Source organism: Alligator mississippiensis, chromosome 2, assembly GCF_030867095.1.
Source record: "Alligator mississippiensis isolate rAllMis1 chromosome 2, rAllMis1, whole genome shotgun sequence".
Lineage (NCBI taxonomy): Eukaryota > Metazoa > Chordata > Crocodylia > Alligatoridae > Alligator > Alligator mississippiensis.
This window is the reverse complement of record NC_081825.1, coordinates 56,650,339-56,677,421: the sequence shown is the minus strand read 5'-3', so window position 1 is coordinate 56,677,421 and position 27,083 is coordinate 56,650,339. Positions and strand designations below refer to the sequence as shown.

Sequence of the window (27,083 nt, the reverse complement as noted above, 5' to 3'; positions counted from 1 at the left end):
TTTTACACAGAGTTGATGTGAAAAGTCAGGGCTGTCCAACTGATAGTCCACAAGGGGTTAAGTTACAGCCTCCAGGCTCCTACCCAGCCACCACTTCCTCCTGTTGTCCTGGCTGCAACAGCATCTTGAGTCTTTGGGCTCCTCTTCCATCCTCAGGCTTTTGCTTTCTAAGCACTTTTTAGGGGGCAGGGTGGTGTGATGCAGCAGGGCATGGCACGGGGAGCTGAGGGTAAGCTCAGGGCTGAGTGGGCATACAGGGCAGCAGTGGTGGGATGTGTGATGCAGGGTTGTGGGGGCACCCACATAGTGTGCAGCCCAAGGGCCCCAGCTGCTTAGAAGTTAGACAGCCCTGCAACATATGATAGCATTCAATATTACAGCTTCTCTATGTGAAATAAGATTGATTCATACGGATAAAGACCAGGGAGTATCTAACTCTAAATAGATTTAAATAACCAAAAATAAAGTGTGTTAGTATCATACTAATGGGTCCAAATTCAGCAAAGCATTTAAGCAGGTGCTTAACATTATGCATGTGCAAAATCCTATTGGGGGCATCTACATGTGATGCTTTGTCCCCGTAGCAACACGCTATGGCAATGTAGCTCATAGCTACAGTGACATAGTGTCAGCAGGCACAAACTGTGATGCCAATGCTACATTATTGTAACGATGAGCTATGGCGACATAGAAGCTAAAAATAACCATGTGCAGCTGGGACAGCGCAGTAATAGCTGTTACTAGGCCTTCATTTAGTACTTCCTAAAGCAAGTACTAAATGATGGTGCAGAAACAACTGTGCCGTGGGGGCCATGTGTAGACACTTCCACTGGTTCCAATGTATCTATACAGGTTCTTAAAGTTAGGTACCTCTTGCATATTTTACTGCATGGAGGACTTGATCCCTGACTTCTCTATATTTCTCAGCTGTGTCAGCTGTCCACTACACAGGAAGAGGGGAACTCTTAATTAAGGCAGCTCTGTTTATTAACTTCCTTTATAAATCACTCAGAACTTTTTATCCAATTACATTATTGAAATATGAAAGAAAAAACAAAGGCTAATAAAGACCAGACTAACAAGAACTACCGAAGTTCTGCAGATACCTGTTGGCACGCTGCACAAGTCCATAATGACTGAGTCTGCTCCTTTTGTGTATATCACCACTTTGTTGGAGAGAGGATGTCTAACAACTACTGACATTCTTTTTCGCACTGAATCAAAAGGCAGAATGTGCAAAAGTTGAAATGTCAAAGAGCCTAAAGTACCCAGGTCCACAGTAACTTGATCAGGAGTCCTAGTCTGTAAAGTGCATTTGTAAGCTCTGGCAGCATAAACCAGTGCAGCTTCATCTGGGCTTTCAGCCTCGTAGTGGAGCGTAGTTATAGGACATTGTTCAAGATATGGTCCAGGATCACAGGTTTTGCTGCCTGCAGCTACATCTACTGCATCTTGTTCTCCAGGAGGAGGTACTTTGGGGCTTTGCTGCCTATCAGCAGTCTGGGGTATGTTAGCCATCTGGGTAAACCCCTCAGCAGCAGGTGAAGCCAGCTTCACTCTGAAAATAGAAAGTTTGCCCACAAAAGTATTAGAGCTCTCGGAGAAGGAGGATTCTTTTGCACTTGGAAGTGGTGATGAGCTTAGTCTTCGGACCGATAACCTCTGGAACATCTGTTTTATTTCCTCAAGGGATTTAATAGGAATTCTACCTAAGGGAGCAAGTCTCATCTGCAATAGAAGAAAATTAAAAAAAAAAAAATCAGTGAAAGCAGAGATGGGCTAAATCTATTTCATAAAGCAACAGATATTTTATGTCAATAAGGAGTAGTTAAGTTCTTTCCTGAAGAAATAGCCTATTTAAACTTTAATGCTGGGGGTATTTTTGCATTTAAATTGTTTAGTAATATTTACTCAATTGTATTCAGTAGTATTTAGCAACATTTAGTATAACTTATTACTGCATAAGTCTAAGTTTGGTCAGCCCAGAGCTACTTATATTTAAAGAACATCAACTATAAAATTACGTAGCATGTAAAATTACATGCTTTCCAATTTTAATATATAGTTGTGATGTACTAATAGTAGTTAGGATTAATAACAAAACAATGAGGAAAATATATTTTGTATTTTTTTTAAAGTCACAGCAAATAGACTTCTGTGCTTTTCTGCTAGTTTCAAGGATGCCTTTGAGGGCTAACCTGTTCCACAAAAAGTGACAAGCAGCTAAAAATGACTTAAGGATACATAGACTTATATACTTGGCACACTTCCCTTCTTACTTCTTCCTCTCCACCCTCCCCCACAAAAAAACAGATACCACGTGGTGCTTGAGCTATTATCTTGGTTTACTAGACATTGATTAGAAACGTAAATAGCCTATGCATGCTTATCTAGGTATGCTGTTAATAATTTCTAGGTACTAGCAAGCAGTTTAGAATAAAGACTTGTCAGTGTAACTAGTCAAAGAAATGAGTTTCTAGAAAGCTCATTCTCCTTTGTTGCTGTGAAGGGAGGTGGCAGGGGGAGTGCAAAACTAGCTTAATTTCTGTCCTCACTTGCATCCAACTCAGAATCATCCATTGGACTGCATAGGTAGTTAAAACAGGGCTCAGTATGGAGTCCCTTTGCAGGGTCAGTGCAATGCAGGGTAAGAAAAAGAAACCTAATGAGTCTCTGATAAGCACTAATATTCAAGGAATTCCTTCATGTCAATGTATCTTGCACAGCAGAAATACAGATCTCAGTATCCAATACTGATCTCAGTAAAATTGCAGGCAATCCCTAAATCATTAACTCAATACAGTTTATCACTGCATCCTCCAGAGAAAGGAGGTTTATGTCCCTCTTTCTGTTTATCAGATGTGTAGAGAAGAAGGAAATATTTTATTCTCTTAATACATTTCTCTGTTGCATTTTTGCCTGATCGCACTGTCTCCCATGCTGTTGCTAGAGCTCTAGTAGGAGGATCAGAGAATGGGGCAAAAGGTTTCATCAATGCTGACCATTATCAGCCTACAATGATCTATTTGTCCAGGCAAACTGAGCATTTGTGAACATAAATTAAACTAAGCCTGCTGGGGGATGAGGGGACTACCGCCACTGCTGGCCCACTGAGCAACCCTTGCAAAGCCAGCAGGCCAAGGCACTTAAGGGAGCCCACCCCTGCCCCAGCCCTGGTACAATCTGTGGGCAAGGCAAGGGCCCCCAAAGGGACACTTGCGTGCCTGTACACAAATGCCAGGAGCTTGGGGAATAAACAGGAGGAACTTGTCCTCTTGCTTAACACAAATAATTACAATGTCATAGGGATAACAGAGACCTGGTGGGACTCCATCCAAGACTGGGCCACAGGTATAGATGGCTATACTCTGTACAGGAGAGATCGAGTGGGCAAAAGGGGCGAGGGTGTAGCTCTCTATGTCAAGGAAAGTTACACGTCCTTGCATGCCGACATTGACACCCAGGGTGGACGACTGGAGACCCTCTGTGTTAAAATCCATGGGGAACACGGCACAAGGGACACATTGGTGGGAGTCTACTACAGACCTGCAAACCAGGATCAAGAGCTTGACCAGGAGTTCGCCAGGGAATTGGCTAAGGCTGCACACTCCCAGTGCATGGTTGTCAAGGAAGACTTCAACTACCCAGATATCTCATGGGAAGAGCACTTGGCCAAATCTGAGCGGTTGCAAAGCTTTCTCTTTTGCATGGATGAGCTATATCTGAGGCAAGAAGTCTATGGGCCGATGAGAGGTAAAGCGCTGCTTGACCTGGTACCGGCAACAGGGGATGACCTAATTAGCGACCTAATGATCAAAGGGAAGCTGGGTGACAGTGACCACGAACTGATCACCTTCACCATCCACCGTAAAGCTGGCAAGTCAGTCAGCAATACAGAAGTCCTTGACTTCAGGAAAGCTAACTTTGACAAGCTCAGGAGGCTTGTCAGGGAGGCCCTAAAGGGCCACAACCCAAACTGGGGGGGAGTTCAGGACAAGTGGTTACTCCTCAAAGGAGCAATCCTGGATGCACAAGCAAAGTCTATTCCATCTAGGAGGAAAGGCAGCAAAAGGGCAAAGCAGCCCTCTTGGCTCTCCATGGAACTAGCAGACCTCCTGCATCTAAAAAGGAAGATCAACAAAGGATGGAGGACACTATCCACCTCCAAGGAGGAATACTCTGTTCTGGTCCGGACCTGCAGGGAGCAAATCAGGAAAGCCAAGGCTGCGATGGAACTCCAACTAGCTACAAGTATCAAGGACAATAAAAAGTCCTTTTTTAGATATGTGGAGAACCAGAGGAAAAGCAAGGGCAACATTGGACCCCTGCTAAACTGGTTGGGACAACTGACAACCAATGCCCGGGCAAAAGCCAATTTGCTAAATGGGTACTTTGCGTTGGTTTTTCACCAGTCCCATGGAACGCCCCTGCCCATTATGGGACAGGGAGGTGCAGGTGAGGGAGATTCCTTACCCTCCATCAATGCTGACCTTGTGAAGGAACACCTTCAGAGGCTGGATAGCTTCAAGTCAGCCAGCCCTGACAGTTTACACACCAGGGTACTCAAGGAGTTGGCTAGTATCATAGCTCAGCCCTGGCACAGATCTTTGAGAACTCCTGGCGCTCAGGTGAAGCGCCCAAAGGTTGGAAGAAGGCCAGTGTGGTGCCTATCTTCAAGAAAGGGAGGAAAGTAGATCCGACAAACTACAGGCCCATCAGCCTGACCTCTATCCTGGGGAAGGTCTTAGAAAAGAGTATCAAAGGGGCCATTCTTAACAAACTGGCCGATGGCAATATCCCGAGAGATAGCCAGCATGGGTTTGTTGTGGGTAGGTCTTGCTTGACCTATCTTATTTCCTTTTATGACCAGGTGACCTATCACTTGGACAAGGGGGAAGAGATTGATGTCATATATCTTGACTTTAAAAAAGCCTTCAGTCAGCCTTGTGGTAGGACCCAGAGGGTGGTGGTTGATGGAAGTCAATTGTTGTGGTGCGCTGTGACCAGTGGGGTCCCTCAAGGCTGTCCTAGGGCCTATACTATTTAACATCTTCATTAATGATGTGGACATTGGTGTCAGAAGCGGACTGGCCAAGTTTGCCAACAACACCAAACTCTGGGGTAAAGCTTCCACACCTGAGGACAGAAGGGTGATCCAGGCAGACCTTGACAGGCTCCGGAAATGGACGGATGAGAACCTGATGGTGTTTAACACCGAAAAATGCAAGGCTCCACCTTGGGAGGAAAAACCTGCAGCATGCTTATAGGCTCGGCAGTACTACACTGGCTAGCACTACAGATGAAAGGGACTTGGGGGTCATGATTGACCACAAGATGAACATGAGCCTTCAGTGTGATGCTGCGGCTAGTAAAGCAAGCAAAATGCTGGCTTGCATCCATAGATGCTTGTCAAGCAAATCCCGGGATGTCATTCTCTCATTGTACTTGGCTTTGGTGAGGCCACAGCTGGAGTACTGCGTCCAGTTTTGGGCTCCATAATTCAAAAAGGATGTGGAGAAGCTTAAGAGAGTGCAGAGGAGAGCCACGCGCATGATCAGAGGTTAGGAAAACAGACCTTATGATGAGAGGCTAAGAGCCATGGGACTCTTCAGCCTGGAAAAGCACAGGCTCAGGGGTGATCTGGTGGCCACCTACAAGTTTATCGGGGTGCTCATCAGGATCTGGCGAACATCTGTTCACCAGAGCACCCCAATGGATGACAAGATTGAACGGTCACAAACTCCACCGTGACAGATTCAGGCTGGACATAAGGAAGAACTTCTTTACTGTCCGAGCCCCCAAGGTTTGGAATAGACTGCCACCAGAGGCGGTTTAAGCACCCACTTTGAACACCTTCAAGACACACTTGGATGCTTATCTTGCTGGGATCCTATGATCCCTGCTGACTTCCTGCCTCTGGGGCAGTGGGCTGGACTCGATGATCTTCTGAGGTCCCTTCCACCCCTAGTGTCTATGAAATCTATGAAATTTATAAAGAGCAAGCTATGTATTTAGCTGGGCATTTTTAACACTAAAATCCAAGCTGTATAAACAATGGGAGTAATCACTGAAACATCACAATTTAGCAGGAGAAATAAGGTTCTTATAAAGTAACATTTATTTAGAGTAATCACTAGGTTCAATCATGGTTCAAATGAGTTTATAGGAAGTTCAAATGTGGTCACTCAGAGGTTGTCCTCATTTTAACTTCTTTTTTTTTTAAGGATCAATTCTAATCAGATGTATAAAGTGATCATTACTACAGGGAGGATAGTACTACCCATAAAACAGCTGCTGAGCAGCTACAAATCCTAGGTGTAAAATCTGTTTTATTATTATTATTATTATTACTGTAAAAAAATTGAAAAGCAGGCACTCCCTAACTTTGTTATGATGCTAGGATATAGCTACAGTTTGCTATGATGAAGATTTTTCATTCTGGATGAGGTATTAAAATTGAGCATTTTAATAGTCACTAGAACATAATAAAAACTGAAAATTCAATTTAGTCTCAGAGCATCTGTCTTGTAAAAGTGACGGACTATTTATATGTGAAAGTCAAATGTATTCAAGACAAGCTTCACTTCACTGGAAACCTTTGCTAGGTTTACATTATGCATTAGCTTGCTGGGCTGTGCAGTTTTAACAATACAGGTGTTCTTTTCCTTCTGGCAAAAGCAGCAAACCAATGAAGGAGAAAATGATCATTTTTAAATGGCAGTTCTTTTTCTTCTCGCCATGCAAAAAGTACTATAAGGAAGCACAATAAAAACTATAAATATGCCTCAACACCCCAAATTTGGCCACTAAGTAACAGAATTTTTTCTTACCTTTTGACGTGGTTGGTTAGGGGATGAAACTACCACGGTATTACAGATTGCCAGAGCCAGAAAGAAGTCGGTGATGTACATTGTCTCCAAAGACTGCTCTCTATCAGTTTCTTCTGATTGTTCAAAGGAATGAAAGGAAATTTGATTGAATTTCTCCAAGAGCTGTGTGTCCGGTACCACATCAGTCTCCTGTTTATCAGATTTAAAAAGTGTCTCATTAGCATATGGTCCCAGGGGCCTAATATATTGCTCCTGGAACATTTTCAGTATTGCAAGGTTTTACAGCACTGATGAATGCTATTACAAGGTATGCATCAAGATAGAATGATTGCTGCCCTCACTACTACTGGCACGTTGTGTAGGCAACAGGGAATAAAACTCGCCAAATAAATCTCAGTGACCTCAATTACAGATTATAATTTGAGGGATTAAACGAGTGTAAATAACTTTATATAGATGCTGAGCACTTCAGAAAAGGAACAGCATCCTGGCATCCTCAGCATTTTGTGACTGTTAGTCAGGTCTTAAAACAGGATTGAAGTATGGCAGAGCCAAATACTAACCCTCTGCCCAAGGGAGAAATTCACAGCTAAATGGATGAGAAAAAATGCAGTGTCATAGAAGCATAGAAAAGTAGGGCTAGAAGGGATCTCCAGCATTCATCTAGTCCAGCCCTCTGCATAAGGCAGGATCACCTTATCCAAACCATCCTATACAAATCCTTTGTCTAACCTATTAGCAACACTACAGAGTCAGTTGTGACCCAGTCCTAAACTGCCACAGGTAAAGCAGGAGGGACCGTAGTGGCCAATGTCACGTTGCTGCACAGGTTGTTAAAATATGTGCAAGAGATCCAAAAAAGAGGGCTATACTTCCTGCTACAGAGGTAGGCAAAAACTCCCAGTTTGTACCAATCTGACCATGAGTCACAATTTCTTCCTGACCCCAAATATGACAGTTGGTTTGACTGTGAGTGGAGGACCAAGACCTAGCTAGGAACCTCTCGGCACACCCCAGTCAAAATCCCCAGCCTTGATTGCAGCCAACACCTAATATTTCTGAGGAAAGTGAAAAATAAGCCCCTGACACATGGAGCAGAAGGCAGGGGAAAACTCCTTCCTGGCCTCATATGGCAACCAGAAAAGCCCAGAAGCATGGGAAATACCCATAGTGGAATATAGGCATCGCTATGCATCCATCATCCCTGGACAAAAGCTTATCCAACCTCTTCTAGAATAACTTCAATGCTAGAGATTCCACAATTTCCCTAGGCACTCTTTTCCATTGCCTCATTGCTCTAACGGCAAAGAAGGTTTTCCTAATACCCAATCTAAACCTGCTTTGCTGGAACTTCAAGCCCCTGGTCCATGTTCTGATAGTGGCAGCACAGCTTTGGTGTTTGCCACTTTAAGGGCTGGAGCAGGCAGCCACCAGGTGGCTGATTGCAGTGGCCATTTTCAAACAGAGGCCAGAGAGGCAGCAGTCTGAGTTGAGCAGACAAGGAGGTAACATTGGGCTGAGTTGCTCCTGGAATATCTTGGAGGTATGGGGACAGAGGAGGCCTCATTGCTCCTAGGCATGACCTAAAACTGCACCCTGCTGGGGAAGGGTGGCCTGGCGGGACTGCCAGTGGTGAGGCAGCCCCTCTCAAATACCAGGACCGTTCACCTGCCTGGTGAAAGGCAGGTTGGGGCGCTTTAATAACTCCTAGCCCCCACAATACCGTGGGTACAAGGGTCAGGTACGGCTATGGCCACTTGAGCCCTAGGGGGTGTAAGACCCCAGCAGTGGTGAGGGGCCAGGCATGGCTGCAGCTAACTGAGCCCCCACAGGGGAATGAGACCCTGGAGGCCCCAGAGAGGGGGCAGCAGTGAGGCCTGCCCAGAGTAGGGTACATCTTTACTGCCTGAAGGACTGGGCATAACTTGGGGTTGAGGAGGGCTGTGGGATGGTTTGAAGAGCAGCCCCAGGGGGTGTGTTGAGTAGGGGTGAACTGGAGTAGGCCTGAAGGACAACACATGGGCCAACCCCCACAAGAGCACGCAGTATCACAGTATCCAGGGTCGGAAGGGATGTAAACAGAACATCAGGTCCGACCCCCTGCCCTGGGCAGGAACGGGGGCCGCGGTCACATCACCCCAGCCAAATATCTGTCCAGCCTCCTCTTGAAGACCCCCAAGGTAGAAGAGAGCACCACCTCCCTTGGGAGTCCATTCCAGAGCCTGGCAGCCCTAACTCTAAAGTAATGTCTCCTGATATCCAGCCTGAACCTTCTCTCTAACAATTTGTGGCCATTATTCCTAGTAACCCTAGGTGATGCCTGGGGGAACATAGCCTCCCCCAATTCCTTCTTCATGAGGAATTTTGGATATTTAATATCAAACGACATCAATCTCTACTTACAATAGGGCTGCTGAAAGCTACATGTCTTGAGCATGGAATGTCACTGGCTCCATCTTCCCCTTCTGAGGCAGAACAGCCAGCAGCTGCCTGATTCGAAGACTTGCTGTTCAAAGGCTCATTCGCTGTCCTGCAGCTGTGCTCCTTCTGTTTTGGCATGAGGCTCAAGGAGCTACACAGAGCATCTGCTAAATCCTCACCTTCTAAATCAGCCTCTTGATAGGATTCCAGCCTCTTGGCTAAAGATAATTACAAAAAAATCATGGTTCAGTGATTAAAAAGAATCCCTCTTTTGTCCAATACCATAAATCAGACACTCTGGAGGCTTGGAAAACCAAAGTCAAACTTAACAAGGAATTGAGCATGTATATTTAAAAGGGATGATGCATTTTATTAAAAGCAAAAGAAAACTACCACCCAATGAGTATGAGCCATAAATGTGATGCACCTGCAAAAGGACAAATGCAATCTTAAGATGTATCTGAAGAGACAGGGTACAACATAGTGGTGAGGCCTCATCAGAAATAGTTTGTACATGTCCAAAAAGGTGAATTAAAACTGGGACAGGTAGAGACAAGGGCTACCAGGATAATCAGGGGAACAGAGAACCTATCATATGAAAGGAGACTAGAAGAGGTTGGCTTATGTAGCTTAAAAAAAACAAAGGCTGAGAGGGATATGACTGAAGTCTATAAATGCATCAGGAAAGGAGAAGCTATTAAACTAAAGGACGATGTTATTACAATTACTAATGGGTACAGACTTCCATGAATGAACTTAGGCTGGAAATAAGAAGGTTCAGAACAGGGAGTTTCTGGATCAGCCTTCCAATTAATGTAATGGGGGCAAAAACCTTTGTAAGGTGGAGTGTGGTAAATGTATGGAGGGGACTGTAACGTTGTGGTGCCTACGGCAGCAGAGCATCAGTTTGTACATACCTGATATTTACCCTGTTTATGATACCAGGTTGAGAACACAAGTACAAAAGCTACTGTGAATATGACTCTAAGGGTCTCTGTGAATTTTGCCCAAAGCGTAAATGTTTAAAGGGGAAAAATGATAGATCAATTTCTACAACTGAAACACAGAAACCTTCTTTTGTGGCAAGTAAAACCTTGATCATATCTATCACAAGAGGGAAGCTATGCTGAAAACTAAAGGGAAAATGTTGTACTACAGCATACACATTCTCTCAGACTGAATATTATCAGGTCGCACGTTTTATTAGGGTTAAACTTGAAAGACAGGGTGGGGAGTTTGCTACTATTCAAACAATGAAAAAAGAATGAAAATACCATAAGAAACTTCCCTGATGTTTAGGTAGGAGAAGAACCTAAACTAACATCTGAAACTGCAATCTGAAGCAGCTGCTGCCAAAAAAATTACCATAAGCACAGCTGTGTGAATAGCTGTTTTTTGCAGGAAGTGGCCAAACTGAGGAAAAAATGTTTGTCCCAACCCAGAATGAGTATGTCTGGGGTTTTGGTGAATTAAAAAGAAGTTTTTGGTTGTACAAAACATTTTGTTTTGATTTTTTTTTTTTAAATCACTATAAATAAAGGGCAGGAGACCTGGAACTGTGGTTTAGATGTAACGTGGGTTTAAAGGCTATTCCATAGCCCCCAAAATATTATTGAAGGTAGGGCTTGAACTTGGGCTTCCCATCTTTTGTTTTGGTTACTGCCTTAATCATCAGGCTCTAGTTTTACATGGGATGAGTTTCTCTTAGGCTCTCCCACTGAAGCGGATTCACCTCCTCCAGACAATTAAATGTGCACAGGGAAACTGGTTGATTGTGTTACTTTCGTGCCAAAACTATTTGAGAATGTGTTTGGATGCCCCAAAAGTGCATTTTTGGTGAATAAATGACTCATCAAAATTTTTTTTGCCTAGCTTTCACCAAAACCTCTCTCCAACTGTTACCATCACCAGCTTCTCCAACAACTTCTGCTGGGTACTTACAGATATTTTGCCACACAAAACTGTATGAGCTACATTATATTTAAAAACATCAAATAAATGGAACTCAGATGGAACACTGGGCATAGTGCCTATGTTATGCAGAAGGGTATAGCAGATGACCAGAGTGGATCCTACTAGCTTTAAAATCTATAATTATTGCAGGAAAAAGCATAGTAAATAGGACTGGAAGGAATCTTCAGCAGTAAGTTAGTCCATCTCTCTGTCTCAAGGCAAGATCAAATAGAATTAAACCATTCCTGATATGCCTGCCTAACTTGTTCATAACAACCTCCCATTCTATGAGACTCCATAGCCTCCCTAGGTAATCCGTTCTAGTTCTTAACCATTCTTATAATTAAAGTTACTGTCCTAAAGTTTAAAATCCTGATATCTAATACCCATTTAAACCCATTACTACTTGTAAACAGCTTTTTTGCTCTTTGTAGCAGCTTTTTATACATTTATAATGTATCCTCACAGTCTTCTCTTCTTTAAACAAACCCAATTCTTCCATTCTTCCATTTTAGAGCCCTCTGATTACTTTCAGTTTTCTTTTCTGAATTCTTTCCAGTTAGTCCATGTCTTTCTTGAAGCGTGAAGCACAAAGCTGGACACAGAGCTCCAGCTGAGGCCTTAGCAGTCTTGAGCAGAGTGGAAGAATTACTTTGTGTGGTTTACACAGGACACTCCTCTTTTATACATTTGAGTGGGCACATCTACACGTTCATTAATGCGTAGTAGTTACTAGGGCTATGCAAAACAGTAGTGTTCCATTTCAACCAGCGTTTTGAATTTTATTTCGATTCGAAACAGCTGTTCTGTTCCCTCAAAACAGTTTCGCTGTTTCAAACCTGTTTCGATGTTTCACTGATAATGGGGAAGGTCAAAACAGCCTGTAACTTTGTCATTTTTGGCTTGATTTGGATGAAACTTGCAGGAATGGTAGCGCCTTCTGAGGGCATGAAGCCTGCCAAGTTTCAAGGAGATAGGTGCAGGGGGTTTAGAGAAATTGCACCCCATAGTCTTGAAAGCAAAACACACATGTGACGTGAGTTAAGTCACAACGGGGTCAGAACTGCAGGCATGGTAGCCCCTACTGAGGCCACAAAGCCTGCCAAGTTTCAAGGAGATAGGTGCAGAGGTTTGGGAGAAACTGTACTTCAAGCTGCAGACAAGCGAAACTTGTGATATGGGTGACACTGTGTTAAGGTGCAGCAGGGTGAAAGCTACAGGCATGTTATACGTTGTACCATATAACAATGTTAGCAAGGGCGGGAATTGAATCGCCGCCTCCCTGTACTGACCTGGTCCCTGAGTGAATCATGATTGACTGCATAACACAGTAGCTTGCTACCATACCAAGTTAATGAGCAAGGATTAACACCAGGAAACCACAGACAAAGGAGAGGAAAGAATCAATACAGAGCCAGGAACTCCTTGAAACTTCACTGGTAAAGGTACAGAAGCCCTGATTTGAACTAATGAACGCTGGAGACCGACTCTTGGGACTGAATACCCCCCCAGTCAACCGCTCCCAGAACCCTATTCATCACAGCAGTGTATTAATCAAAATTTATCTACGGACTCCCGAGACTGCACATACTCATGGACATGACCCCTGGGGCTGACAGCTGCCATGCAGCAGCCACCAAGGGGGACGTCCTACGAGGTCAATGACCCCTGGATTGGGTAAGCCCAAGAATTGGGGAGTCACCAAAGTCTGCCAGAGAGGGATAAAAGGCAGCGAAGAATGACACCCAATGGCGCCCTCTTTTACCTGACCAGCACCCTGCCTGTCCAGCCAGAAGGACCAGCTGGCGACCCCCTTCTGAAGCAACATCACAATGAAAGAAGCCTCGACTGGCCATTGACAGTGGACTCCAGCACTTGGGGATAGGTAATAGCTTGACACTGGTGCTTAGTATTCATAGCTAGCTACTGCAAGTGTGTGTGTGTGTGCAGAAATGTGTGTGTGTGTTTGAGGGGATCAGCCCCAAGGTTTATGATCTGACTTTTGCATCCGTCTAATAAACTAGAATTTTATGATGATCCTGTGAGTTGCTCCTTTGTAGCCAAAATTGTGGCTGCAGCAGGGCCTAGCAGACCTGCTGTTTTCACCTCCCTCTGCCCAAAGACAGACAGTTGTACAAGCACCCATCACACGAGTTTTGCCTGTCAGCAGCTAGAGGTGCAGGGCCCCAGAACCCAGAAGCCCCTGCACCTATCTCCTTGACAGTTGGCAGGCTTTGTGGCCTCAGCAGGGGCTAGCATGCCTGCAGTTTTGACCTCGCTGTGGCTTAACACATACATGTGAGATGAGTTTTGCTTTCAAGACTTTGGGGTACAGTTTCCCCAACCCCGCTGCACCTATCTCCTTGAAACTTGGTAGACTTCATGACCTTAGAAGGGGCTACCATTCCTGCACGGTTAATCCAAATCAGGCCAGAAATGACAAAGTTATAGGCTGTTTCATTCTTCCCCATTATAGCCTATGGGCGAAATGAAACAGTGTTTGAAATGTTTCGACTTGATTTGTTTTTGTTTTGAGACTGTTTCGACGATATCTGGCTTTTTTTTTATTTTACTGTTTCGACCTCGAAACAAGTCAAAACAGCGTTGAAAGAAAACTGGAGGCAAAATCTCACACAACCCTAGTAGTTACTGCGCAGTAGTGCCAGCATATGGTTTTTTAGGGAAGCTTACTATGCAGTAACCTAATAGTACTGCGCAGTAGTGTGTTAGCACAGTTTCTCCCCAGCACGCTACTGCACACTGTTATTAGGCTGCTGCGCATTAAGCATCTCATGCAGACGCACCCAGAGGGTGCATCTACGCATGCATTTGATCTGGGATCAGTTTACTTGTGAGTAAACTACGCACGAGTAAATGCTCTCAGGCAGGTGCTTCTAGCAGCAAGCTGCTCCCACTTCCTGCGGCCCTGCAATGGGCCCCAGCCGCTACCAGGGGCAGCTCTAGGTTCCTTCCTGGGTGCTAGCTCAGGGGCTGGCAGGGACCAGTGGACCAGGAGACGCACCCTGCCTCCAGGGTGCTGCCTGCTGCTGGGGCAGGGACAATGTCCCCCTGTCCCAGCAGTAGGGAGCTCCCAGCTCTGGCTCCCTGATTGGGGCAGGGAACTTCTGTGCAGCTGTTTATCCCTATCTAAATGTAGTACTTTGCACCTGTCTTTATTGACTTGAATCCTATTGATTTCAGAGCATTTCCAAAATTTCTGAGATCATTATTCATTCTAATTCTGCTCTCCAAAGTGATTGAAATCCCTCCTACGTTGGTATCACCTACATATATAACAAATGTACTCTCTTTCCATCATTCAAGTTATTAAAGGAAACATTGAATAATATAGGATACCAGAGAGACCCCTCACCAAATACAAATCTCAATTCTGCAATGAGCCATTAATAATTACTCTTTGGGTACAGTGGTTCCAACCAGTTATATACTCACTTTACAGTCATTTAATCTAGACCAGGTTTCTTTACATTGCTTCATAAGCTTTATTAGTGTCAAGATATATGACACCTACTTCTTCTTTGTCCTCAGGACTTGTTGTCCTGAAACACGACTTAAAATATTGCCATGTGACTATCATATAAACAACATAGTCACTGCTACTATGCACCTCTTTCATCTTCTACATTTAGCAATGAAGGAACATGTACATGATTATGTACAAAGAGTATATGTCTGGATAAAATGGCAAATATTCAAAGGAATGCTCTGGAGCTTTGTTGCAGTGTTACTCTATCCATCTGAAATATGTGAATAAAAACCCTGTGCAGCATTCCATAAAGATCCCTCTAAAACTGAACTGAACTATGGGTTCTTCCCATCTTTGTGTTAAAAATTAAAGTAAACAAAGTCTTTAGCAATTCAAGGTATAAATGTTTCCAGGTACTTGTTTTGTAATAATGGGAACACAGTATGAACTAATCATAAGCAAAGTTAACATATGGCATTTTATGACGCTAACACTAATAAACCAGAATGTACACTGAAAACAAACAGATGCATAGTGCTGGGTGCAATGGGTCTCAATCTTTGAGTAGCAACCTTTAGGTACTAATGAAATAAACAGCAGGGCACAGATACTAAGCAGTCAACTATCTATTTTTTTTGAAAACACAAATATATTATTTTATCTTAGGAGTTTAAAATTCTGTAAGTTGGTTTTTTTTTTACATCTCCTATTGCTGATCTTCCTTAATGTCTTCTTTATGTATAATGTAAAGGAAGCACCTGCAACACTATAACTGCTCTATACAGTAGAGTAGATTCTCACAAGATGCAGAAATTATTTTAGGACTTCAAATTGAGTGTGTCCCTGTGACTCTGAAGGAAGGTTTGTCAGTGAGACCACTAGACAGTATATCACTTTCATAATGAACTGTTAAATCTAGATTGGCAATACTAAGAAATATCTTGATACTGCATTACAAATCATTAATTGCTGTTATCTAGCTTGCATCAGTTCTCGATCTTCTGCAGAATATTAGCCTTGCCTATGGCTTAAATAGTATATTTCTATAGCATTCAGTATTACTTAATAGTACAAGCACCAGGTAATTGAAATTCACTGCATTCCTGTATTTTTTGTTCTGATCTAACTAGATATTATGATATATCACTGAACAAATTAAATAAAAGAGTCCGTAAGCCTACAGTATATGTAATTTCCTGCTCTGCCTAGAATTGAATCTTGTTTTGTTTTTATAGGCACCCCTGGAATCAGTAAGTAACTTTAGGATATATACAGCATCTCATTAATATATTGGACACACAGCATTCAAAATTCAGTACACAGGCTACTGCAATATCAGTTAACAGTGTTTTCACCTATTTTCATACAGCAGTTAACAAACATGTTAAACAAAATGAGCTACAATGGAACAGCAGGTCTTTGAAACCTAATAAAAATTCATCAAATTAATATACACATCTGGTAGGCTTTCCACTGAAATTGCTTGTGAATTAAAACTAGAGAAGTTATGAAGGCCTTGATTCAGCAAAGTACTTAATGAAGTAATTTCAGTGGGACAACTCTCACGCTTAAAGATGTGTATATGCTGAACTGAAGTCTAAACAATGCTCCAGAAAATTAAGAAAGATTATTTCAAATCCATGCTATGCTGGTGAATTGAGGATTTGTACCCTAAAATGCTATGTGGAGTCTGGTCACATAGGAAAGTGCACAGGTTATTTGCAACTATTCTCCAACTATTTGGGTTGGTTTAATAAAAGATATCAAATTCACCCAAGGAACCTTGTCTGCTTATGTCCTTAGACCAACACGGCTACAACCTACACCCCTGAAGGTTATTTGCACGCTTTCTTAATTACATAGTTTTCAAAACTACATGGCGAAAAGCAGAATTCATAGATTCACAGATTGTAGAGTCGGAAGGGACCACAATGGATCATTGTGTCTGACCCCCTGCCCCGGCAGGAAAGAGGACCAAGGTCAGATGACCCCAGCCAGGTGACTATCTAGCATCCTCTTGAAGACCTCTAAGCTAGGTGATAGCACCACCTCTCTTGGAAGCCTATTCCAGATCCTGGCCATCCTTACTGTAAAAATTTCTTCCTAATATCTAACCTAAATCCACTCTTACTAGTTTACACCTGTTATTCCTAGAACTCCCTGGGGTGCCTTAGTAAACAGCGCTTCCCCTATTCCCTGCTGACCTCCCCTAATAAATTTATAGGCGGCCACAAGATCTCCCCTCAGCCGTCTCTTGTGAAGGCTGAAGAGATTCAGCTCTCTCAACCTTCCCCCATAGGGTCTATCATGAAGGCCACTAATCATGCGAGTGGCCCTCCTCTGGACCCTCTCGAGATTCCCTGCGTCCCTCTTGGAAGTGTGGCGCCCAAAACTGGACACAGTACTCCAACTGCGGCCTGACCAGTGCTGCATAGACGGGGAGCATCACCTCCTTTGTTCTGTTAGTCATGCACCTGCTAATGCACAACAAGGTGCGATTGGCCTTGCTGATGGCCTCGTTACACTGCCAGCTCATGTTCGTCTTGGAGTCAATTATGATCCCTCTCTGCCTCCGAGCTGCTGAGAAGAACACTCCCCAACCTATAGGTGTGCTGGGGGTTCCTCCTTCCCAGGTGGAGTACCTTACATTTATCTTTATTAAATTGCATCCTATTTCTCTCTGCCCATTGATCCAACCTGACCAGGTCAGCCTGAATCTGCTCCCTGCCCTCTGGTGTACTAACTTTGCCCCATAACTTGGTTTCATCAGCGAACTTGGAGAGGGTGCTCTCCACGCCCTCGTCCAAATCGCTGACGAAGATATTGAACAATATCAGTCTGAGGACCGAACCCTGTGGGACCCCACTGCCCACCTCCCTCCAGGCCGAGAAGGAACCATCCACCACCACTGTCGGTGCGGTCCCTAAGCCAGTTGGCCACCCACCGTGTAGACGTCCACTCCACAATCTGCTAGCTTCCCAATGAGGATAGGGTGAGAAACTGTGTCGAAGACCTTCCTAAAGTCCAGGAAGATGACATCAGCCTCAGCTCCTGTGTCCAGGCAGTGTGTGACCTGGTCATAGAAGGCTACAAGGTTTGTCAGATAGGATCTACCTGTGACAAATCTGTGCTGGTTTCCCCTCAGCATCGTTTCCCCTGCTGGGCCTGCACAAATGTGTTTTTTGATTATTTTCTCTAGCATTTTCCCAGGAATAGAGGTAAGACTGACTGGTCTAGTTACCCGACTCATCCCTTCTCCCTTTCTTGAAAATGGGCACCACACTGGCCCTTCTCCAGTCCTCAGGCACCTGGCCAGAGCACCATGAGTGCTCGAACAGCTGTGCCAGTGGCTCAGCTATGACACTGGCCAATTCTTTCAGCAGCTGTGGATGGAGGTCATTTGGCCCTGCTGACTTGTACCCATCTAGCTCTTCCAGGAGCTTCTTAACTATTTCAGAACTAACTGTAGGCGGACTGGTGCCATGTAGACATCCATCAATGATCGAGGTGGGGGAATTGGCTTGGTCGGTACACAGAAATACTGAAGCGAAGAACTCATTGAAGAGCTCTGCTTTTTTCCCTGTGTCAACCACCAACTGTCCTGATTTGTCCTGCAGGGGCCCTATGTTGCTCTGAGCTTTCCTTTTGCCCGCTATATACCTGAAGAAGGACTTTTTGTTGTCCTTGATTGTTGAAGCCAGCCTGAGCTCAAGCCCCGCCTTGGTCTGTTTAACTGATTCCCTGCAGTAGCGTGCCAGGGAGATATATTCCTCCTTGGTGGCTGCTCCCTGCTTCCATTGCCTATACCTCTTGCCCGCAGACTTTCCTGGAGTTCCCTGTTCAGCCAAGGAGGCTTTTTTGCCCCCTTACCTTCCTAGAATGCACTAATGCGGTTTCATTTGGTCAGAGAGAAAAACACTGTTATACTGCACACTAAATATTTTTGCACTGTACGTGACTATCAGCATAATGAATCCTGTAAACAGATCACAAGACTCATCAGAGATAATATATCTATGTATAAGGATGTAAATACAAGGCAAAGGTATAGCTGCTGATAGGGCTGGGCGACATGCCCTTCAACTCAAACTACTGTACATGTGTGCTGCCTAGTGGACAAAAATATACCCCACCCAGTTTAAACTTTTGTTTTCTGCAAGGATATAGCAATAATTAGCTCCTGATACACTGTTTTAGTCCTTACTGTTTTCCTCATGGCAGTATTCATGTCCTGCAATGCTGCATCTTCGGAAAACCATTTTGTTTTCAGTGAGGGTTCCAGTCTTGTCAGAGAAGATGTACTGGATTTGCCCAAGGTCTTCGGCAATATTCAGTGCTCGACACTGAATAGTGGAATCCATTTTCTCATGGTAAAAATCAATATCATTCTGAATTAAATAGATTTGCCCCAGTTTGACAATTTCAATGGAAACATATAGAGAAATAGGGATCAAAACCTGTCAAAATAAAATGAGAGGATTAATTTCAACTAGTTAATCAGCTAATAATTTAAAGTCAAATTACTAGTGCAAATCACCAGTGCTTATCTGGAGTAACTCCAATTAAGTCGAAGGAGTTATTCCACTGGTATAAATGAGAAGATAATTTGTCCCAGGTTCTTTAAGGTAGGCTTAAGTTACCTGTAATAAGATGATCATTGTCCAAAACATATAGAATCCTGCCAGTGCTGGTGGAGTTGATTTTCCATCTGGCTCAGGAATGTTAAAAAAAGGCATCTCTGAATAGCTACTTAACCAAAGTCCATGACCTTAAAAATGGTAACAAATTGAAAATGAGTGAGCTGTATGTCCGCTGGACCATAGTTGAGTATCACAGAAACTGCTTGAAAGAAGAACAGGTATCACTACGTACTGGCCTTTAAAGCTACCAGATGTTATCTTTTTATATTTTCCCAAGAAAAAAACTTTTTCTCCAAGTTGTCTTCTTCTAAACTATGAATCAGTCTTTCTTGGGCTGTATCAACAGCACACACGTAACACTTTGAAAACTTAATTAACCCATCAACAATCAAAATTCTATTTAATTCATCCATCAACAACATACCATTCCACAATCTGATGTACAATATTGGGTACAACAAGTAAGGCTCAACCCTGGGGTAGCTTGCTTGGATGATTCCCTTAGTTTAGGAAACAGTGGGTTGACAGGCCACCAAGTCTACTTAACAGCTTGTAAAACATAGTGTGCATACAAAGCAGTTTGTATCTAAATTATAAAATTGGCTATATCAGGAAATGTTTAAAAATCCAACCTTAAAAATGGTTACAGCTAATCCAAGTGGGCTATTGATATAAAAGACTCAGGTCTGTTCAATCTAATCTGAAGTTTTCAGGTGCCATTTTAACTAACCTACTTATTTTGATTTATTATAACAAACGTCCTGTTCAGACTCAGGGTGCAAGCTCAGATTTTAACCAACACACAAATGTGAAACCCTCCACAACCATATACATGGGGTTTTTCCTTCTTTGTCATTTCATTTTCCCTGAAAAAGCTAAGAATATATGAGCTCTGGAACACTACCAGTTAGATCAAAAGAAGACTGACTGGAGAAGCATGTTCCAGATTTGAAGGCTTTTCACAGAGAATAGTACCCCTCCTCTCCTCTCCCTATTAAACTAGAGATTATGAACTTAAATACAGTATATGTCTCAACTGGTTTGATGTTATAAGGGAGAGAAGGCAGTTTCTGAGGTATCTGGTAAGAACACTACTTTTCCTGCCTGCAGAATTTATCTGAATAACAGTGTCTCAGCCCTATAGTCAGTACAGCAGTTTTAAAGTTGAAAATGCTTTTTTGGAATACAGATTTTATAGTGTAGATAAGCCTCAGTCTTCAACTTTCAGGGCATGGGTTTACTGTTATTGAAAGTAATTCACTTAATGTTTTCCAGGTCACTTCTTTGGAACAGCCTTCTGATAGGATGAGTGAAAGAAAAATTAGTTTTAAAATGGAGCTGGATAAATTTATGAAGCCAGATATATGATATAAATGTCTACAATAGAAGTGGACTGAACTAGATGACATATGAAGTTCTTTCCTGTCCTATGTCTTACATCCATTCTTAAACCAATTATTGGTTGGTAAAGAATTGGCTTCCTAGATTACTGAGGGTATAACTTATACCAATACCCCAGCAGACTGACAACATTAAGTATAAAGCCCTGTAAACTGGCAGGAAAAAGAAGTACTAGTTTGTAAAGTATACTTTACTTACCCAAAGCACCAATTAAACACATCAAAATTAAAAGAAGAACACACCAAAGGATATCAGTATTCAGCCTCCTTTCCAATTTACTGCGTTTGTAACGAGGGCCACTGTTGTTTAGCATTGCTTTGGTTTCATGACCTGTAATATGCAGGCAGATAGATAAACCAAAATTCAAATATTTTGAAGAAAGAGAAAGGTGAATGTTTAGTATTTATCAATTAATTAGCATTTGAACACAGATTGCATTCTTGGCCAAGGTAATTAACTGCTAGTACAATGCATTTTATTAATTCTGCTCTCAAAACAAAACAAAAATATAAGTCTTTGTGTGGCCATGTGTGTCTTAAATCAATAATTTCCCTCCTAGCTCTTGAAAGTTGCACTCTGGAGCTGAATTATTTTTCTCTACATAAACATTAGTATACGGTAAAGGTACCAGATTGGGAGCTCTGGATATGTTTGTCCTTTGTCACAGAATAGACACAGAAAAGGCAGCAACAGTGAAGACCTTGGAAGACCTTTTCTAAGAGCAATCAGTCTCCAGGCCCATTCCACTCCTTAGGCTTTCTTCTGAGTCTACCAACAGTTCATGCTAACTGCTATGTGGAGGAGATAAGAGACATGGGAGAACTCTCCATATGCATCTGGACTGACTACCACTCCCAGCTGAGATGGCACAGCAGGTGTAAACTATGAGAGAAAAAACTCTTATTTCAGATAACCTGCTGAACAGCCACCCATTAGAAGTTCTTCTAGCTAAAACTGACTTGTACTGGTTCAAAATAACAATTGAAACATTTAAGAGTCAATTTCCCACTCTTCTTTTTCAATTAGCCTGGCCAGATGGGGTTTTCTATGTGATCTGCAGTGACTTCTGCATAGGGGTTCATTCCAAGACTGGTTAACAGTTGAAGGCAAGTCTTTTACTTATCTGCTAAGTTACCATACTACTTCTTATGGTAGGTAAGCAACACTATAAGAGGACATCTTGAAGAAATTATGTTTCCATGAAAATCTGTGTAACCCACCAGGTTCACTAACCTGCATACACCACAATGCCCACAACAGCTTCTGTGTTTCTGATTGTGCATCCTCGCATTAGCAAGTTTTCTTTACTGAGGCCCATTCTCTCCTTGTTTGAATGTTCACTGCAAAAGAAGTGAATTATTTAGTTTTACTTCACATATATCTTGGACTCCCCCAAAGCACATTAAAAGATTTCTGGGCCAGATCTTCCAAAGTATTCAGAACCAGCAGATCTGATTGGGTGTTTTTACACGTTCTGGAGGGTGGGGGAATGACGCTTTAATTAGAGTGGCTCCAAGAGCATCTCCTGTATCAGTGTTCCCATGCTTCAAAATGGTGGTGGGAGTGATTTAGCTAAAGCTTATTCAATGAGTTTTTGTTAAAGCGCCCACACCACCATTTTGAAGCACAGGGACGCTGATACACGAAATTCAGAGGATGGCTAGAGTGTGCTAATTAGCACACTGCAGCAGCACAATTAATCGAGTCTGCTCTGGCATGCTGTAATTACAGTACGTCGGAGCAGCCTCTGGGCATGTCTGCAGGCACCCATTCTGACCAAATGTTCAGAACAACTTAGCACTTGACATGCTGATCACTTCTGGAAAGCTGCACTTTTAGGCATTCTTCACAAATGATGAAATTTCATGTTGAAATATATTATTTCAAGAATATATTTAATATTACTGAAATATTGAAACCAAATAGGGTAAATGTTCAAAATGACATCAGATACTTCAACCTGGCTCATTTTATCTCACCAATGAAGGAATTCAGGTCAATCTATGCCATAATAAAAACTGCTCTGAGACTCTATAACTGTATATAAGAAGGGACAGCCAACCCTGGTAAGGGCTTTCAGCTGTGGGACCTTCTGATGATGAGAATCCCACTGAGAGCTTAAAAGCCCAGAGGAGAGAGCTGAGAGGAGGCAAACTGTGAGGGAACAATCCACAAGAAGAAAGGAAGCAGGCTGAACAGCTTGTTGCATACAGGGGCCAGGCTGTTGTACTAGGGCCATAGCCAAAGGGTTCCTCTCCTAGTGTCTGGGACAGGGAAGAAGGGTTCTGTTTTATTTATTTGTTGCTTGTTTGGTACTTTAAAGACTGTGTTTTATTTGAGAGGACTGGTTGAGGAGCTCCTCTGGGAGCAAAACCCACCTGCAGAAGTCAACAGGCTAGGCAACCTGCTTATATCATGTCACCTTATGAGGCTCTTAAAACATGATTTCACCTTGTATGTAGATATTACTGAACAATACGTTATCTATGTCCCCAAAACATTCTACAGCCCCACTCTTTCCAAGGCTGGCATACACAAAAAGGATATGACTAATGCACCATTAAGACTTGTCAATACTAGATAGTAAAATCTTAAGTGTGTCATAAGCATGCTCCTCTGACAGTTTAATTATAACAGAGACAGGCCTAGAGGCAATCTATGTGCATTTTTAGATTGATCTTTTAGAACTTCTTTTCTTCTATTTATAAATTTAACTGTCCATGCTGTGAAAAAGGCTGATAAGGAGGGCCACTGTAGGAATGCAGTGTTCTAATATTAAAATGCAAATAGGCTGCATTCTTTTTTTGTATCTTATATGGTGCTTTTTACAAAAAGATCCCTGTGCCCTTTACAAAAGTGATTAACTTTCCCAGGGTCACACAGAAGGCCTGTGGCAGAATCAGGAACAAATCAGATTTCTTCGTTCTCAGTTCTGGACTTTTCAGCATTACACAATGAAGCTTCCCCAATCAGATAATGATTCTGAACAAATATTAGGGAAAGAGCTATTGCACAGCTATCACAGATCATTAAAAAGAGAGATAAAAACCATTTTGAAGACGTAAGGTGCCAGAATGAATTATGGCATGAATGAAGTTCTTGAAAACCTTATTATAATAAACACTAGCCAAGGAGCTTCCCCATTCAGAAGCTGTTTGTGCAGGAAGCATTCCTAGTGTTCCATGTCTGCTTGGCCACCTCTAGAAAAGCTATGATGCAAATGTATTTGGGCAAAGGGATGTAAGTACAAGTGATCTTTAAGATAAACATAAAAAGCCTTCAAAAAATGAACAATGATGATTTGCCACAATGAATGGTCCAGCTTAAACAGCACCCACCCCTACTTACACGTAGCCTCGGAATCTACTGAGGTCATTGTTGGGACTTTCGCACTCTATTCTACTTGAAAACTTTTCTGGGTCAATTTCAGAGACCTGAAATCACAGAAAAGAACATAAAACTCAGGTCAGGAGTATAGCAACTTAAAAGCAATGAATTCATAGATCCAGGTATTGGTGTTTCACAATCTAGCTTCAAACCTTTCAGTTGTCCACACTAGCAAACACTGCAACCTGGAATAAAAGCAGGCATTTTTCTGAATTAGAATGCAAAGTGAAGGAAAAGACTGTCCATACAAAATAAAGCCTTGGAAAGTTTCAGTTATATTGCTGATTCTTCATGGACATCTTTCAGAAGGGAGGGAGGGAGGGAAGGAAGGATATTAGAAGAGGAATAAGCAGTGAGGGAATAAGTGAACTCTTAAAAAGCAAAGGTCTTATTTTCATATGCATTTCTTTAGCGATGGATGAAAGTGAAATGGAAAATGCTATATAAATAGAATTGTTTTTAAACTAAATGCTTTCTGATATTATACCTAGGATGCAGGCTGAACTGACAGAAGGAAAGTTTAATGATAAAATTTCTAGTTATGATTAGGTTTAATTAGTGCCAGAGTAATGATCATTATGAAAAACAGAAGTACAAGTAATGAATTAAAAGTAGAACTTTTAAGGATAAAAAAAAAATAAAAGGATGTGTTCAACAAATACCCTAAATGCTAAGGAATAAAAGCTGGCAAATACTAAGGAAAAACATATTGGAACTGATTTTCAGAAGTACCACACACCCATAATTCCACTTGAAATTAATGGATATGTGAACCCTCAGCACTCCTGAAAATCTGGCCCACTAACAGAACAATTTCTATACAGATTGCCTTTCCCATGAGTTCTCTGAAAAGTCCACTGCTCTTAAAAAAAAGAGAGGTAATTAGCCTTTTCAAAGAAAGATGCAATTAGCCTTGTTAGTCTGAACTGCCTTCTGCCTTGAAAGAAAGATTCGAATATCTATACTTGAAGTACAAGTTTACAACTCAAAGTGTTCATTAAAAATGCCTCTTTCATAATGAAAGCTTTCAAACATGTCTGAATTCTCACAATTATTTTTTACCACATCAGAAGGATGCCAAGCTTGAAGTTAATATATAAATCCATAACGTGTCAAAGTCAGAAATCTTAGCATTTTTGTGTTTGCACAAACCTTGGCAGCCTGCTGGGGATTTTTTGACATACTGAGTGCACTGTATTACTGTAAGAGGTGCCTTCAGACAGATTTCATAGATTTCATAGACATTAGGGCTGGAAGGGACCTCGGAAGATCATCGAGTCCAGCCCCCTGCCCAAAGGGCAGGAAGTCAGCTGGGGTCATCGGATCCCAGCAAGATAAGCATCCAGTTTGCTCTTGAAGGTGTTCAATGTAGGCACTTGAACCACCTCCGGTGGCAGGCTGTTCCAGACCTTGGGGGCTCGGACAGTAAAGAAATTCTTCCTTATGTCCAGCCTGAAATGGTCTTGTAGTAGTTTATGACCGTTTGACCTCGTCATCCCTTGGGGCACTCTGGTGAACAAACGTTCCCCCAGATACTGGTGGTCACCCCTGATAAACTTGTAGGTGGCCATCAGATCACCCCTGAGCCTGCGCTTTTCCAGGCTAAAGAGCCCCAGGGCTCTCAGCCTGTCATCGTAGGGTCTGCTTCCCTGACCTCTGATCATGCGCGTGGCTCTTCTCTGGACTCTCTCAAGCTTCTCCACATCCTTTTTGAATTGTGGAGCCCAAAACTGGACGCAGTAACTCCAGCTGCGGCCTCACCAAGGCCGAGTACAAGGGGAGAATGACGTCCCGGGATTTGCTTGAGAAGCATCTATGGATGCAAGCCAGCGTTTTGGTCGCTTTACTAGCCGCAGCATCACATTGCAGGCTCATGTTCATTAATACATGCCTCTTGTCACATTACAAACTGAAATAATTACATGCATAGGGCCTGCTTCTCCATGGCCCTCCCCCTTGCTCCCTTATGCAAAATTAGCACAAAGTATCCTGTAAAACAGAGGTATCAACTATATGGTCCATGACCAGTAGCTAGCCCACAAAGCCCCCAGTGCTACCCTGTTGACCCACTACCTGTGCCGGACTGGCCCTAGCCACCTGTGGTGCTTGCTGGAACTGGGCCCCAGGCTGCACTGCCCATGGTGATGGGGCCAGTCCCAGTTCTGGGCTGCATAACCCATGACACTCACTGGGTATAGCATCTTGGTCCCATGCTGTACTGCCCACGGAACATGGTTGAGCTGGCATCTAGGACTGGCCCAAGTGGGTTCCACATGTGCTGGATCAGGCATCTGGATGGGGTTCCATGAGCCTAATCCAGCCCATGGACCAGCCCCATGCCATTCGTCTGGCCCACAAGACCAGATGGTTTTGACACCCCTGCTGTAAAATGCTATTATGCTGATCCTGAAGTGTTTTATCCATACTTTGTACAAGTATAAGAGATTACATAATGAACTGGGCAGCATATCTACAAACTGGAAATAAAATAACTATATCAATTTTGGTTCAAACCTGTAGTTATTATCAAACTTCTGGTTATTTTGGTGAAAGTCTGAACACTGTTTAAGATTGCCTTAGTTTGATTTAACTACAAAAACAAACAGTTACTTACTCTATAGCAACTGTCGATGTTGGAGGACATGCAGCAGACTGAGGATCTCAGTGTAGGTGTACATGTGAATCATTCATGTGAGATTATTCATGTGAGATTAGAGTCTTCTGAATGGCAGTGTCCATCAGAGCTATGCATTCCCCTTGTGACTCCATAAGCATAAGGCCTAAAGGTCAGGGAAGCCAAAAATCTCTCTTGGTTTCCTTTTAATTTGAAATCCATGTGGCTGAGAACTCCAAAAATCAGGGGTCATGGGATGCACATGGAGTGCAGCACCTAGAAAAACCATATTTATTGTAGGGCAACTAATTCCTCTTTCTACTTGAGTTGGTATCAGTGTAGATCCCACT

At 42.8% G+C, this 27,083-nt stretch overlaps 1 protein-coding gene across 8 annotated transcripts in view; it reads right to left on the bottom strand.

The window, feature by feature from the left end:
* The window catches only part of ATP10D (ATPase phospholipid transporting 10D (putative)), an 86,772-nt gene that overhangs the window by 16,638 nt on the left and 43,051 nt on the right, over nt 1–27,083 (bottom strand). For all 8 annotated transcript variants that reach the window (XM_019481195.2, XM_019481192.2, XM_019481194.2 and 5 more), the window contains 8 exons: nt 24,081–24,166; nt 21,966–22,072; nt 20,931–21,062; nt 19,332–19,459; nt 18,896–19,148; nt 9,234–9,469; nt 6,831–7,019; nt 1,107–1,728 (listed from right to left, as the gene is read on the bottom strand). In XM_019481195.2, coding sequence (XP_019336740.1) covers nt 1,107–1,728; nt 6,831–7,019; nt 9,234–9,469; nt 18,896–19,148; nt 19,332–19,459; nt 20,931–21,062; nt 21,966–22,072; nt 24,081–24,166 — 1,753 coding nt within the window. The remainder of the gene's footprint in view (nt 1–1,106; nt 1,729–6,830; nt 7,020–9,233; nt 9,470–18,895; nt 19,149–19,331; nt 19,460–20,930; nt 21,063–21,965; nt 22,073–24,080; nt 24,167–27,083) is intronic.